Source organism: Schistocerca americana, chromosome 11 (genome assembly GCF_021461395.2).
Source record: "Schistocerca americana isolate TAMUIC-IGC-003095 chromosome 11, iqSchAmer2.1, whole genome shotgun sequence".
In the NCBI taxonomy this organism is placed as follows: domain Eukaryota; kingdom Metazoa; phylum Arthropoda; class Insecta; order Orthoptera; family Acrididae; genus Schistocerca; species Schistocerca americana.
The window spans coordinates 142,436,161-142,449,864 of record NC_060129.1 but is presented as its reverse complement, the minus strand read 5'-3'; the positions used below and the strand labels follow the sequence as shown (position 1 = coordinate 142,449,864).

At 45.5% G+C, this 13,704-nt stretch overlaps 1 protein-coding gene across 1 annotated transcript in view; it reads right to left on the bottom strand.

Annotated features, from left to right (window-relative positions):
- The window catches only part of LOC124553397 (high affinity cGMP-specific 3',5'-cyclic phosphodiesterase 9A), a 223,355-nt gene that overhangs the window by 79,884 nt on the left and 129,767 nt on the right, over positions 1-13,704 (bottom strand). The window contains exons 7-8 of the mRNA XM_047127263.1: positions 4,492-4,614; positions 1,857-2,120 (exon numbers count right to left, since the gene is read on the bottom strand). Of these exons, the coding sequence (XP_046983219.1) occupies positions 1,857-2,120; positions 4,492-4,614 (387 nt within the window). The remainder of the gene's footprint in view (positions 1-1,856; positions 2,121-4,491; positions 4,615-13,704) is intronic.

Here is a 13,704-nt window from a genome sequence, read left to right as displayed (position 1 = left end):
AAATAGGAACCCCCATTTTTTATTGCATATTCGTGTAGTACGTAAAGAAATATGAATGTTTTACTTGGACCACTTTTTTCGCTCTGTGATAGGTGGCGCTCTAATAGTCACAAACGTATAAGTACGTGGTATCACGTAACATACCGTCAGTGCGGACGGTATTTGCTTCGCGATACATTACCCGTGTTAAAATGGACCGTTTACCAATTGCGGAAAAGGTCGATATCGTGTTGATGTATGGCTATTGTGATCAAATAGCCCAACGGGCGTGTGCTATGTATGCTGCTCGGTATCCTGGACGACATCATCCAAGTGTCCGGACCGTTCGCCGGATGTCTGTAAGTTATTTAAGTAAACAGGAAGTGTTCAGCCACATGTGAAACGTCAGCCACGACCTGCAACAATTGAATATGCCCAAGTAGGTGTTTTAGCTGCTGTCGCGGCTAATCCGCACATCAGTAGCAGACAAACTGCGCGAGAATCGGGAATCTCAAAAACGTCGGTGTTGAGAATGCTACATCAACATCGGTTGCACCCGTACCATATTTCTGTGCACCAGGAACTGCATGGCGACGACTTTGAAATTCGTGTACAGTTCTGCGACTGGGCACAAGAGAAATTACTGGACGATGAATGAATTTTTTGCACGCGTCCTATTTAGCGACGAAGCGTCATTCACCAACAGCGGTAATGTAAACCGGCATAATATGCACTATTGGGCAACGGAAAATCCACGGTGGCTGCGACAAGTGGAACATCAGCGACCTTTGCGGGTTAATGTATGGTGCGGCATTATTGGAGGAAGGATAATTGGCCCTCATTTTATCGATGGCAATCTAAATGGTGCAATGCGTGCTGATTTCCTACGTAATGTTCTACCGATGTTGCTACAAGATGTTTCACTGCGTGGCAGAATGGCGATGTACTTCCAACATGATGGATGTCCGGCACATAGCTCGCGTGCGGTTGAAGCGGTATTGAATAGCATATTTCATGACAGGTGGATTGGTCGTCAAAGCACCATACCATGGCCCGCACGCTCACCGGATCTGACGTCCCCGGATTTCTTTCTATGGGGAAAGTTGAAGGATATTTGCTATCGCGGTCCACGGAGAACGCCTGACAACATGAGTCAGCGCATTGTCAATGCATGCGCGAACATTACGGAAGGCGAACTACTCGCTGTCGAGAGGAATGTCGTTACACGTATTGACAAATGCATTGAGGTTGACGGACATCATTTCGAGCATTTACTGCATTAATGTGGTGTTTACAGGTAATCACGCTGTAACAGCATGCGTTCTCAGAAATGATAAGTTCACAAAGGTACGTGTATCACACTCGAACAACCGAAACGAAATGTTCAAACGTACCTACGTTCTGTATTTTAAATTAAAATGCCTACCTGTTACCAACTGTTCGTCTAAAATTGTGAGCCATATGTTTGTGACTATTACAGCGCCATCTATAACGAAGCGAAAAAAGTGGTCCAACTAAAACATTCATATTTCTTTACGTACTACACGAATATGTAATAAGAAATGGGAGTTCCTAATTAATAAATGCAGTTGATATCCGTTTGAGGTATGGCAGCGCCATCTAGCGGGCCAACCGTAGCGCCATCTGGTTTTCCCCTTCAAGCTAGACAAGATTCGTTCTTTGTAGTTTTTTCGTTTGACGCTTAGTCCGTGAGATATTTGGCCCGGTCACGATCAACGGAGCACCCTGTATAGCCCACGTTATGGTGGGTGTATGAAGCCCAAGTTTTTCTGGCGTGGAGCACCTACACTGTCACTGTAATTCACCAGGGCCTTTGGTTCCCGCAATGGTCGAGATTATCATCACTTGCCACCCACCAGGTTGACGTGAGCCCGGTCCTTGAAGTCGAAGCGCGGCGTGATCTCGCGGAACTGGTCGAGGATCTCATTGTGGCGCGCCATGTCGGTGGCCAGGATGCAGCGGATGATGCCCTCGCGGGCCCTCCGGTAGGCCTCCGCGTCCAGCGACCTGAGGATGTTGCAGTCGGGGCGCTCCAGGATCCGGAACGCCACCGAGCAGTGGTGGTTCTCCAGCGGCGAGATGTCGTTGTAGCGCAGCGCCAGCTCCGTCTTGGCGTTGATCTGCCGCCAGACACACACACACACACATATGTACACACACAAACTCACACACACCACACCACTCTGTGTGGGCTTTCCTACATATGCTTAAAATATATACTACACTCAAATAAGGTAAGAAATGGAAACATATCAAGTTTGGGCTGCCTGTGATTGGTATGAATATCAGTTGAAAATAATAAACACTGTCTATCCATTTCAGTGAATCTTACCTCCATTATCATGGAATTTCTATAACTTAAGGAGACACACAGGTTATAAATGACAAAAACGTGCAACACTTGTGTAATATTCCGTAACATTTATTATTTTTACAAATCAGTTTTCGGCCGTTAAGCTATAGTCACATACAAAGATAAATAACTGTGGCTGCGAAATTTTTGTGCGATCAAAGGTTTCAAACAAGGTGCATTTAGAGACTATCTCAGTTCGTTTCCAAAGATGGCAATTGTTAATGCTTGTAATCAATTATTCAAAATGACAGTCACAATCGCATTATTTATTTTGCCACCAACCTGTGCACAGGCAGAGTGAGGACTCCAGCGAGCGACCAAATGGTGCAAATTACCCTGAAGATGACCCCATCGCGGGTTGAAACCGGTTGGTGGCAAAATAAATAATGCGATTGTGACTATCATTTTGAATAATTGATTATAAGTAAATTAATCGCTGTTTATCTCGATACAACTATGTTGTCTAAAAAAATTGTTAATGCTTGATTTCCGGATAAAATGAGAGGGATTATTTCACTAAAAGATGATGTAAAACTTCGGTAAAATATGTGCCTCGAACTACTGAACTACACATGAAACGTTACAACTATTGTTCCGATAATAAAATTAAGCTGAGCAATGTGTCGTAATCTTTTCTGACATGTTCCAGGGGAATTTCTGAACAAGATCGTTAGCCTTCAAAAATTTCCTGTAATTGTTCAATTTAATTTTCTTCTCAGAACAATTGTTATAACTTGTCATGTTGTTTAGTATTCAGTGTGTCACATATTTCATCCAAGCTAATAGTTTTACATCACGTTTTACTGAAATAATCTCTCTCGATTTAGTCCCAAATGAAACAACAAGTATCATGTTTGAAAACCAACTCATGTTCTCTCTAGATGCACCTAGCTTAAAACTTTGAATCCCATAAAAATTTCGCAGCAACACATATTTATCTTTCTGTGCCTCGATGGCATGCTAGCCGAAAGCCAGTTTGTAAATTACTGTTGTGGGACATTACATTTGTGTTATGTGCTTCCTTTTATTCGAAATGTATCAAATATTCTACCAAGTACCGACGGAACAGTCAATTAATGGAAGACTGATTTCTGCATATGTTTTCTGTGAGAAACATGTACCACTGCATGACACATGAAGACAAAAATCTGATGTGTGTTAGACCATGAACACTATGCCCCAACGATGTCAAAGCGAAACTTCATTAGTTACATGCCTCTGGGATATGCTGATTAAAATTTCACCGATATTCCAGCTCATTTTTAGTACAGAAAAGAATCCACTCCTTTAGATAAAGAATGGTGTGAGTAAATGACGGACATTAGGTTTGTTGATGATGAACATGTTGCGCTGCTATCGCCACCTGAAAAGTTCAGTTACACTGTACACATCCAATATCCATCACCTACTTACACCATTCTTCACGTGAAGGAAAGACATTTTTCTGTACTGAAAATAAAGTTGCATAAGAATCAGTGTATCCTACAAGTATGGAAAACTCACATAGCAGTATGGTATCATTCGGTTAAAGTGTTCATAGTGTAAAACTTTTCATTTCTGTCACTCCATTTTCATAAGCTGTACACTGAACTCAACAGCATCAACTTAACCTTGGTAAAGTCAACCAGTGTTACAATGGTCACTTTGGCCTGGCAAAGGAATGTTTAATGTCTTCAGTCGATTTGATTAAAGCAGTTGGTATGCTATACTGTTACTGGAAACCTCATTCATGTTTGTCATAGTGATTAGAAGAATGCCTGAAATGGAAAAAGAAGTGAAGCAAAATTTAGGGCAATAGAAATGAGAGAGAAGCGAGTGGAGTTTTAATCCTGGTCCCAGCAAGAAAGCCTACTCCCCTCGAATAGCACCAAGATGGCCCATATGTTTAACGACCCTGGCTAATGACCGAATCTCCATCAACATTGTCACGTGACCTGACTTTGTGAGACAGGTCTGGCACATGGTATGGTATTCAGTAAACCTATATCATCAACCCATCGCTCATCGGTCCTCAAATGAGATCAATTTACATTCATTATCTCGACCAACAAGTCTGGTTGAAGTGTTCATAATTCACTGGCTCTAGCCACAGGCCGAGGTGAAGAGCAGAGTTTTGTATGCTGCCGCTTCTACATTACCTGGTAGATGTTGTTGTAGCCTGGGTGGTCAAGGTCGTGACAGATGCATGACGTCAGCAGCACCAGAGTCTCCAGGTCGCCCAACTTGGCAGGGAGGTCCACTGCCCACATCATGGCGTACATCTGCCAACAGCGGGAAAAGCCAGTCAGTAATCGCTTATTGCTTAAAATTGTTGGTTAAATGAAATCAGGCTGTTACACGACACGAACCGAAATCGTATATATATGGGAAGTATTATACAATGAACCACTACTCTTGATATTTACCAAATTTTGAGAATGTTCATCACATAACTGATATTACATGATTAAACTTTCGACACATTCAGAACTAGAGGTAAGCATCAAAATCAGTTTGAGGGGTCACCCCAAACTCAACCTCCTTCCCTCTGGTATGAATACAATATTGCATTGGTTGTGGCATGGATAACAGCCCCAAATGTCGTCTTGAGAAATTTCCTGCTAAGCCTGGAACATACAATGTGTCACTTTGTTTGCTGGTGGATGGTATGGAAGTGGATGTCTTCTCATTGCATTTCACATTATGTCTGTGGCAGAGGAATCAGGGGGACCACGTACGTCAGTCAAGGATTCATACAGTCCTGAAGGCAGCTGCGATGTGAAATGTAGTGTGGGGTATTGCATTATCCTGCTGAAATATGGAATTTTGTACCATGGTCATGAAGGGTGCAATAACAGGATGTCATATACTGGGGACTATTAAGCGTCCCTTATACAACTATTAAATGACTCGTGTTGTCATATCAAGTTGCTCACCATATCACGATCCAAGGAATTGGAGAGATATGGATCTCAAGATATGGTGTTGATATGATCACCAGAGATAGAAGCGAGGCTCATTGTTGAGCAACACGAAGTGCCACACAATCACCCACTTTACCACTCTGTCACTACATATTGCAAGTATTTGTTATTTTTGGTGTAAACAACACAAGGCAACTCGAGATGTTAACCCAGCTTCCAGTAATGTGTTTCTGATGACTTGTGATGAGTCTCTGCCTGTAAGCTAAGTCCAACTTTGAGCTGTTGTCATCCCTCTATTTGTCAGAGTCAGTCTAACAATCTTATGATCTACCCAAGGTGTGGTCAGTCCCAGAGAATCCGTCCTTACTCTTCTTGTCACACTGTTTTCATGGGTCCATCTGGTCCATCGTATCACCACATGTTCTCCAGGCATTTCACTCCAACGAACTGTCTATGTGGTCTGTCGAGGGTATTAAAGAAATTACGGCGCACTGCAAATATTTAACTGAATTTTCTCATTTTGAGAACAATAAAGGAATGGCCTGGTTTAATTGCTAAAAACATTCAAAAGTCAAGATTGCATAAATATTTCTTTATTTAAAACAACCGGTTTCGACAGACTTTGCTGTTATCTTCAGGTCTGTAGCAAAGTGCATATACGTGGAAATATGTCTCATAACCTGAGTTAAGACGTAATAGTTGAGGTTAAAAGTTAAAATGAAAGTGGACTTGTACATTTACACACCTTAAAAACTCATTTTGTTATGAAATATGTTCATTTTAAGACGGGCCTCATCCTAGGAGGTTCAACTGAAACACGTTCCATAATGAAAAGACTCTTCAAGGTATGTAAATGTACAGTTATGTTTCCGTTCTTGTAGTGCCAAACTAAAGCTCAGGTTATGAGACTATTATCATACACATGATCTATGTTACAGACCTGAAGATGACAGCAAAGTTTGCCGAACCTGGTTTAGCGATCTTGGCTTTTGAACGTTCTAAGCACGCAAATATTTTTCAAAATGTTAAAATTACTAATTTTTCCCCCACTAGGAAAGCGTTTATAACAGCGGTTTGTAGAGCCCTACCTGTCTCGAACGAGAATCGCTGAATGAGCAGACGCATCCATGACAAGAGAACGCAACGCCACATAGCGCAAAGTAAAATGTGCACACACATGAATTTCATGCACTTAAATCATACCAAAAATGTCTCGAATCATTAATTTTTTGAATGATTTGCAGATTAAATCGTAAGATAAACTGTTGTTGGTGTTGGTTCTGTTGTTGTTGTTGTTGTTGTTGTTTGGTCTTCAGTCCGAACATTGATTTGATGCAGCTTCCCATGATACTCTATCCTGTCGAAGCTTCTTCACCTCCGAATAACTACTGCAACCCACATCCTTCTGAATCTGTATATTCATCTCTTGGTCTCTCTGTACGATTTTTAAAGCCCACACTTCCCTCAAATACTAAATTCGTGACCCCTTGATGTCTCAGAATGTATCCTATCAACCAATCCCTTCTTACAGTCAGACTGTGCGACAAATTTATTTTCTCGTCATTTCAGTACCTCCTCATTAGTTATGTGATCTACCCATCTAATCTTCAGCATTCTTTTGTAGCACCACATTTCAAAAGTTTCTATTCTCTTACTGTCTAAACTGTTTATGGTCAATGTTTCCCTTACATGCATGCCTACACTCAGGCAAACACTTTCAAAAAACACTTCCTAACACTTAAATATACAGTCGATGTTACCAAATTACTCTTCTTCGGAAACGCTTTTCTTGTCATCGCCAGTCTACATTTTACGTCCTCTCTAATTCAGCCACCATCAGTTATTTTGTGCCCAAATAACAATTTCCTAATCTAATTCCCTAAGCATCATCTGATTTAATTCGACTACATTCCATTATCCTTGTCCTGCTTTTGCTGATGTTCATCCTATATCCTCCTTTCAAGACACTGTCCATTCGATTGCTCTTCCAAGTCCTTTGCTGTCTCTGACAGAATTACTATGTCATCGGCAAACCTCAAAGATTTTATTTCTTCTCCCTCCTACTCCAATTTTTTCTTTGGTTTCCTTCACTGCGTGTAAAATGTACAGATTGAATAACATCAGGGATAGGCTACAACCCTGTCTCATTCGCTTGTCAACTACTGCTTCCCCTTCACACCTCTCAACTCTTGTTACCGCCGTCTGGTTTCTATACGAATTGTAAATAGCCTTTCGATCGCTGTATTTTACCCCTGCCACCTTTAGAATTTGAAAGAGAGTATTCCAGACGAAATTGTCAAAACCTTTCTCTGAGTCTATAAATGTGATAAACGTAGGTTTCCCTTTCCTTAACCCATCCTCTAAAGTAAGTCATAGGATCAGTATTGCCTCTCGTTTTCCTACGTTTCTCCAAAGTCAACAATGATCTTCCCCGAGGTCGGCTTCTACCTGTTTTTCCATTCTTCGGCAAAGAATTTGTGTTCATATTTCGCAACAATGACTTATTAAACTGATAATTCGTTAATTTTCCCACCTGTCAGCGCCTGATTTCTTCGGAATTGCAATTATTACATTCTTATTTTAAGGCTTAGGGTACTTCGCCTGTCTCGTACACCAGATGGATGAGTTTTGTCATGGCTGGTTCTCCCAAGACTACCAGAGCTCCTGATGGTATGTCGTCGGCTCCTGGGGTCTTGTTTCGACTTACGTCTCTCAGTGCTTCGCTTAACTGGTACAGATGTAATTTCAACTCAACTGACTAGCATAGGAAACAAAATCAAGGCAGTCTGTGATGTTACATTACAGACGACTTCCATCAACTAGGACCTTAATACGCTGACGTGAAATATTTTAATCACAGCTCTTAATATAATTTTTGAATGATGTACACTACTGATCATTAAGATTGCTACACCAACAAGAAATGCAGATGATAAACGGGTATTTATTGGACAAATACATTATACTAGAACTGACATGTGATTACATTTTCACGCAATTTGGGTGCATAGATGCTGAGAAATCAGTACTCAGAACAACCACCTCTGGCCGTAATAACGGCCTTGATACGCTTAGGCATTGAATCAAACAGAGCTTGGATGGCGTGTACAGGTACAGCTCCCCATGCAGCTTCAACACGATACCACAGTTCATCAAGAGTAGTGACTGGCGTATTGTGACGAGCCAGTTGCTCGGCCACCATTGACCAGACGTTTTCAATTGCTGACAGGTCTGGAGAATGTGTTGGCCAGGGCAGCAGTCGAACATTTTCTGTGTCCAGAAAGGACCGTAAAGGACCTGCAACATGCGGTCGTGCCTTATCCTGCTGAAATGTAGGGTTTCGCAGGGATCGAATGAAGGGTAGAGCCACGGGTCGTAACACATCTGAAATGTAACGTCCACTGTTCAAAGTGCCGTCAATGCGAACAAGAGGTGACCGAGACGTGTAACCAATGGCACTCCATACCATCACGCCGGATGATACGCCAGTATGGCGATGACGAACACACCCTTCCAATGTGCGTTCACCGCGATGTTGCCAGAGACGGATGCGACCATCATGATGCTGCAAACAGAATCTGGATTCATCCGACGTTTTGCCATTCGTGCACCTGGGTTCGTCGTTGAGTACACCATCGCAGGCGCTCCTGCCTGTAATGCAGCATCAAAGGTAACTGCAGCCACGGTCTCCGAGCTGATAGTCCGTGCTGCTGCAAACGTCGTCGAACTGTTCGTGCATATGGTTGTTGTCTTGCAAACGTCCCCATCTGTTGACTCAGGGATCGAGACGTGGCTGCACGATCCGCTACAGTCATGCGGATAAGATGCCTGTCATCTCGACTGCTAGTGATACGAGGCCGTTGGTATCCAGGACGGCGTTCCGTTATTACCCTCCTGAACCCACCGATTCCATATTCTGCTAAGAGTCATTGGCTCTCGACCAACGCGAGCAGCAATGTCGCGATACGATAAACCGCAATCGCGAGAGGCTACAATCCGACCTTTATCAAAGTCGGAAACGTGATGGTACGCATTTCTCCTCCTCACACGAGGCATCACAACAACGTTTCACCAGGCAACGCCAGTCAACTGCTGTTTGTGTATGAGAAACCGGTTGGAAACTTTCCTCATGTCAACACGTGGTAGGTGTCGCCACCGGCGCCAACCTTGTGTGAATACTCTGAAAAGCTAATCATTTGCACATCACAGCATCTTCTTCCTGTCAAATTAATTTCGCGTCTGTAGCACGTCATCTTCGTGGTGTAGCAATTTTAATGGCCAGTAGTGTAGTATCAATAACAGTGGTGAATAGTAGTGGGACAGTGCAGTTCCTTACTGAACTCCAACCTTGGTCTCAAACGATGATGTTCGTCCTTCCCCAATTTGTACACACCTACTACAGTCTTTGTACAACATCTGAATTTTTCTTATTAGCCCTTATGGCACATCCTTTTTCCTCAGGCACTCCCAGATCTTTTATAACACTATCATAGGCTTTTTCTATACCCAGGAATACATCAACATCATACAACACATACAACATCATACACACACACATATATACACTCCTGGAAATTGAAATAAGAACACCGTGAATTCATTGTCCCAGGAAGGGGAAACTTTATTGACACATTCCTGGGGTCAGATACATCACATGATCACACTGACAGAACCACAGGCACATAGACACAGGCAACAGAGCATGCACAATGTCGGCACTAGTACAGTGTATATCCACCTTTCGCAGCAATGCAGGCTGCTATTCTCCCATGGAGACGATCGTAGAGATGCTGGATGTAGTCCTGTGGAACGGCTTGCCATGCCATTTCCACCTGGCGCCTCAGCTGGACCAGCGTTCGTGCTGGACGTGCAAACCGCGTGAGATGACGCTTCATCCAGTCCCAAACATGCTCAATGGGGGACAGATCCGGAGATCTTGCTGGCCAGGGTAGTTGACTTACACCTTCTAGAGCACGTTGGGTGGCACGGGATACATGCGGATGTGCATTGTCCTGTTGGAACAGCAAGTTCCCTTGCCGGTCTAGGAATGGTACAACGATGGGTTCGACGACGGTTTGGATGTACCGTGCACTATTCAGTGTCCCCTCGACGATCACCAGTGGTGTACGGCCAGTGTAGGAGATCGCTCCCCACACCATGATGCCGGGTGTTGGCCCTGTGTGCCTCGGTCGTATGCAGTCCTGATTGTGGCGCTCACCTGCACGGCGCCAAACACGCATACGACCATCATTGGCACCAAGGCAGAAGCGACTCTCATCGCTGAAGACGACACGTCTCCATTCGTCCCTCCATTCACGCCTGTCGCGACACCACTGGAGGCGGGCTGCACGATGTTGGGGCGTGAGCGGAAGACGGCCTAACGGTGTGCGGGACCGTAGCCCAGCTTCATGGAGACGGTTGCGAATGGTCCTCGCCGATACCCCAGGAGCAACAGTGTCCCTAATTTGCTGGGAAGTGGCGGTGCGGTCCCCTACGGCACTGCGTAGGATCCTACGGTCTTGGCGTGCATCCGTGCGTCGCTGCGGTCCGGTCTCAGGTCGACGGGCACGTGCACCTTCCGCCGACCACTGGCGACAACATCGATGTACCGTGGAGACCTCACGCCCCATGTGTTGAGCAATTCGGCGGTACGTCCACCCGGCCTCCCGCATGCCCACTATACGCCCTCGCTCAAAGTCCGTCAACTGCACATACGGTTCACGTCCACGCTGTCGCGGCATGCTACCAGTGTTAAAGACTGCGATGGAGCTCCGTATGCCACGGCAAACTGGCTGACACTGACGGCGGCGGTGCACAAATGCTGCGCAGCTAGCGCCATTCGACGGCCAACACCGCGGTTCCTGGTGTGTCCGCTGTGCTGTGCGTGTGATCATTGCTTGTACAGCCCTCTCACAGTGTCCGGAGCAAGTATGGTGGGTCTGACACACCGGTGTCAATGTGTTCTTTTTTCCATTTCCAGGAGTATATATATATATATATATATAATTTTTTTGAGGTAGCCTTTAAATCGGCCGCGGTCCGTTAGTATACGTCGGACCCGCGCGTCGCCACTATCAGTGATTGCAGACCGGGCGCCGCCACACGGCAGGTCTAGTCTAGAGAGACTCCCTAGCACTCGCCCCAGTTGTACAGCCGACTTTGCTAGCGATGGTTCACCGTCTACATATGCTTTCATTTGCAGAGACGACAGTTTAGCATAGCCTTCAGCTACATCATTTGCTACGACCTAGCAAGGCGCCATATTCAGTTACTATGAATGTATTCTGAACAGATAATATTGTGAATCATGTACCGTCAAGAGCGGCGTTCATCATTAATGGATTAAAGCTAAGTATCAAACTAATTATGTCCGCTTTCTGAATTCTAATTCCTTGCCATGTTCCAGACCACACGTCAGTATAGTCCTTCCCTCCTCACGCCAGCCTGCGTGAGCTAAAACGCGTGCATTTCGGCCTCGTCTAGTAACACGGTGTTGGCTCTTCTGCCAACACAATATATATATATATATATATATATACAGTGGTTAGCACACTGGACTCGCATTCGGGAGGACGACGCTTCAATCCCGTCTCCGGCCATCCTGATTTAGGTTTTCCGTGATTTCCCTAAATCGCTTCAGGCAAATGCCGGGATGGTTCCTTTGAAAGGGCACAGCCGATTTCCTTCGCCATCCTTCCCTCATCCGAGCTTGCGCTCCGTCTCTAATGACCTCGTTGTCGACGGGACGTTAAACACTAATATCCTCCTCCTCCATATATATACGAGGCCTGTTCAGAAAGTAAGTTCCGATTGATTGCCAAATTGAAACCACAGTGAACATGAGAAATGTTTTACTTGTAACAATTAGCTACACCTTTCAGCTACTTCTCTACGTAGTCGCCGTTCTGACTTAGACTTTTGTCATAGCGTTGTACCAACTTTTCAATAGCCTCATCACAGAAGGCAGCCGCCAATTCTCCACGCTGGCCTACACCTCGTTGTCGGTGTCAAAATGATGTCTTCAAAGACAGCGGTTCATGTGACCAGAGACGAAACTCAGGGGGAGACAATTGCGGACTGTATTGTGGGTAACCTAACATTTCCATTTGAAAACGATGCAGGGGCATCTTCATTGCCCCTGCAGAATGCGGCTGAGAATTGTCGTGAAGACGAAACAGCACGACAGTTATGTAATGTTAGCTGCATAGCTTCAGGCGAAATTTCTCACCAGGCCCTCGTACTTGGCGGCAGACACTATTTTCTAGACATCTTTACGCACTCACTGCGAGCTCAGAAATGAGAAGAGCGACGTGATGCTAACTGGGGTTATACTAGAGACACTACCCAACACATCTGTGCAAAGCTTTATCGGATTTTCATAGTCGTTTCCATTTCGCGACCGATCGGAGCTTACTTTCTGAACGCCCCTCGTATATACACTCCTGGAAATTGAAATAAGAACACCGTGAATTCATTGTCCCAGGAAGGGGAAACTTTATTGACACATTCCTGGGGTCAGATACATCACATGATCACACTGACAGAACCACAGGCACATAGACACAGGCAACAGAGCATGCACAATGTCGGCACTAGTACAGTGTATATCCACCTTTCTCAGCAATGCAGGCTGCTATTCTCCCATGGAGACGATCGTAGAGATGCTGGATGTAGTCCTGTGGAACGGCTTGCCATGCCATTTCCACCTGGCGCCTCAGTTGGACCAGCGTTCGTGCTGGACGTGCAGACCGCGTGAGACGACGCTTCATCCAGTCCCGAACATGCTCAATGGGGGACAGATCCGGAGATCTTGCTGGCCAGGGTAGTTGACCTTCTAGAGCATGTTGGGTGGCACGGGATACATGCGGACGTGCATTGTCCTGTTGGAACAGCAAGTTCTCTTGCCGGTCTAGGAATGGTAGAACGATGGGTTCGATGACGGTTTGGATGTACCGTGCACTATTCAGTGTCCCTCGACGATCACCAGTGGTGTACGGCCAGTGTAGGAGATCGCTCCCCACACCATGATGCCGGGTGTTGGCCCTGTGTGCCTCGGTCGTATGCAGTCCTGATTGTGGCGCTCACCTGCACGGCGCCAAGGCAGAAGCGACTCTCATCGCTGAAGACGACACGTCTCCATTCGTCCCTCCATTCACGCCTGTCGCGACACCACTGGAGGCGGGCTGCACGATGTTGGGGCGTGAGCGGAAGACGGCCTAACGGTGTGCGGGACCGTAGCCCAGCTTCATGGAGACGGTTGCGAATGGTCCTCGCCGATACCCCAGGAGCAACAGTGTCCCTAATTTGCTGGGAAGTGGCGGTGCGGTCCCCTACGGCACTGCGTAGGATCCTACGGTCTTGGCGTGCATCCGTGCGTCGCTGCGGTCCGGTCCCAGGTCGACGGGCACGTGCACCTTCCGCCGACCACTGGCGACAACATCGATGTAC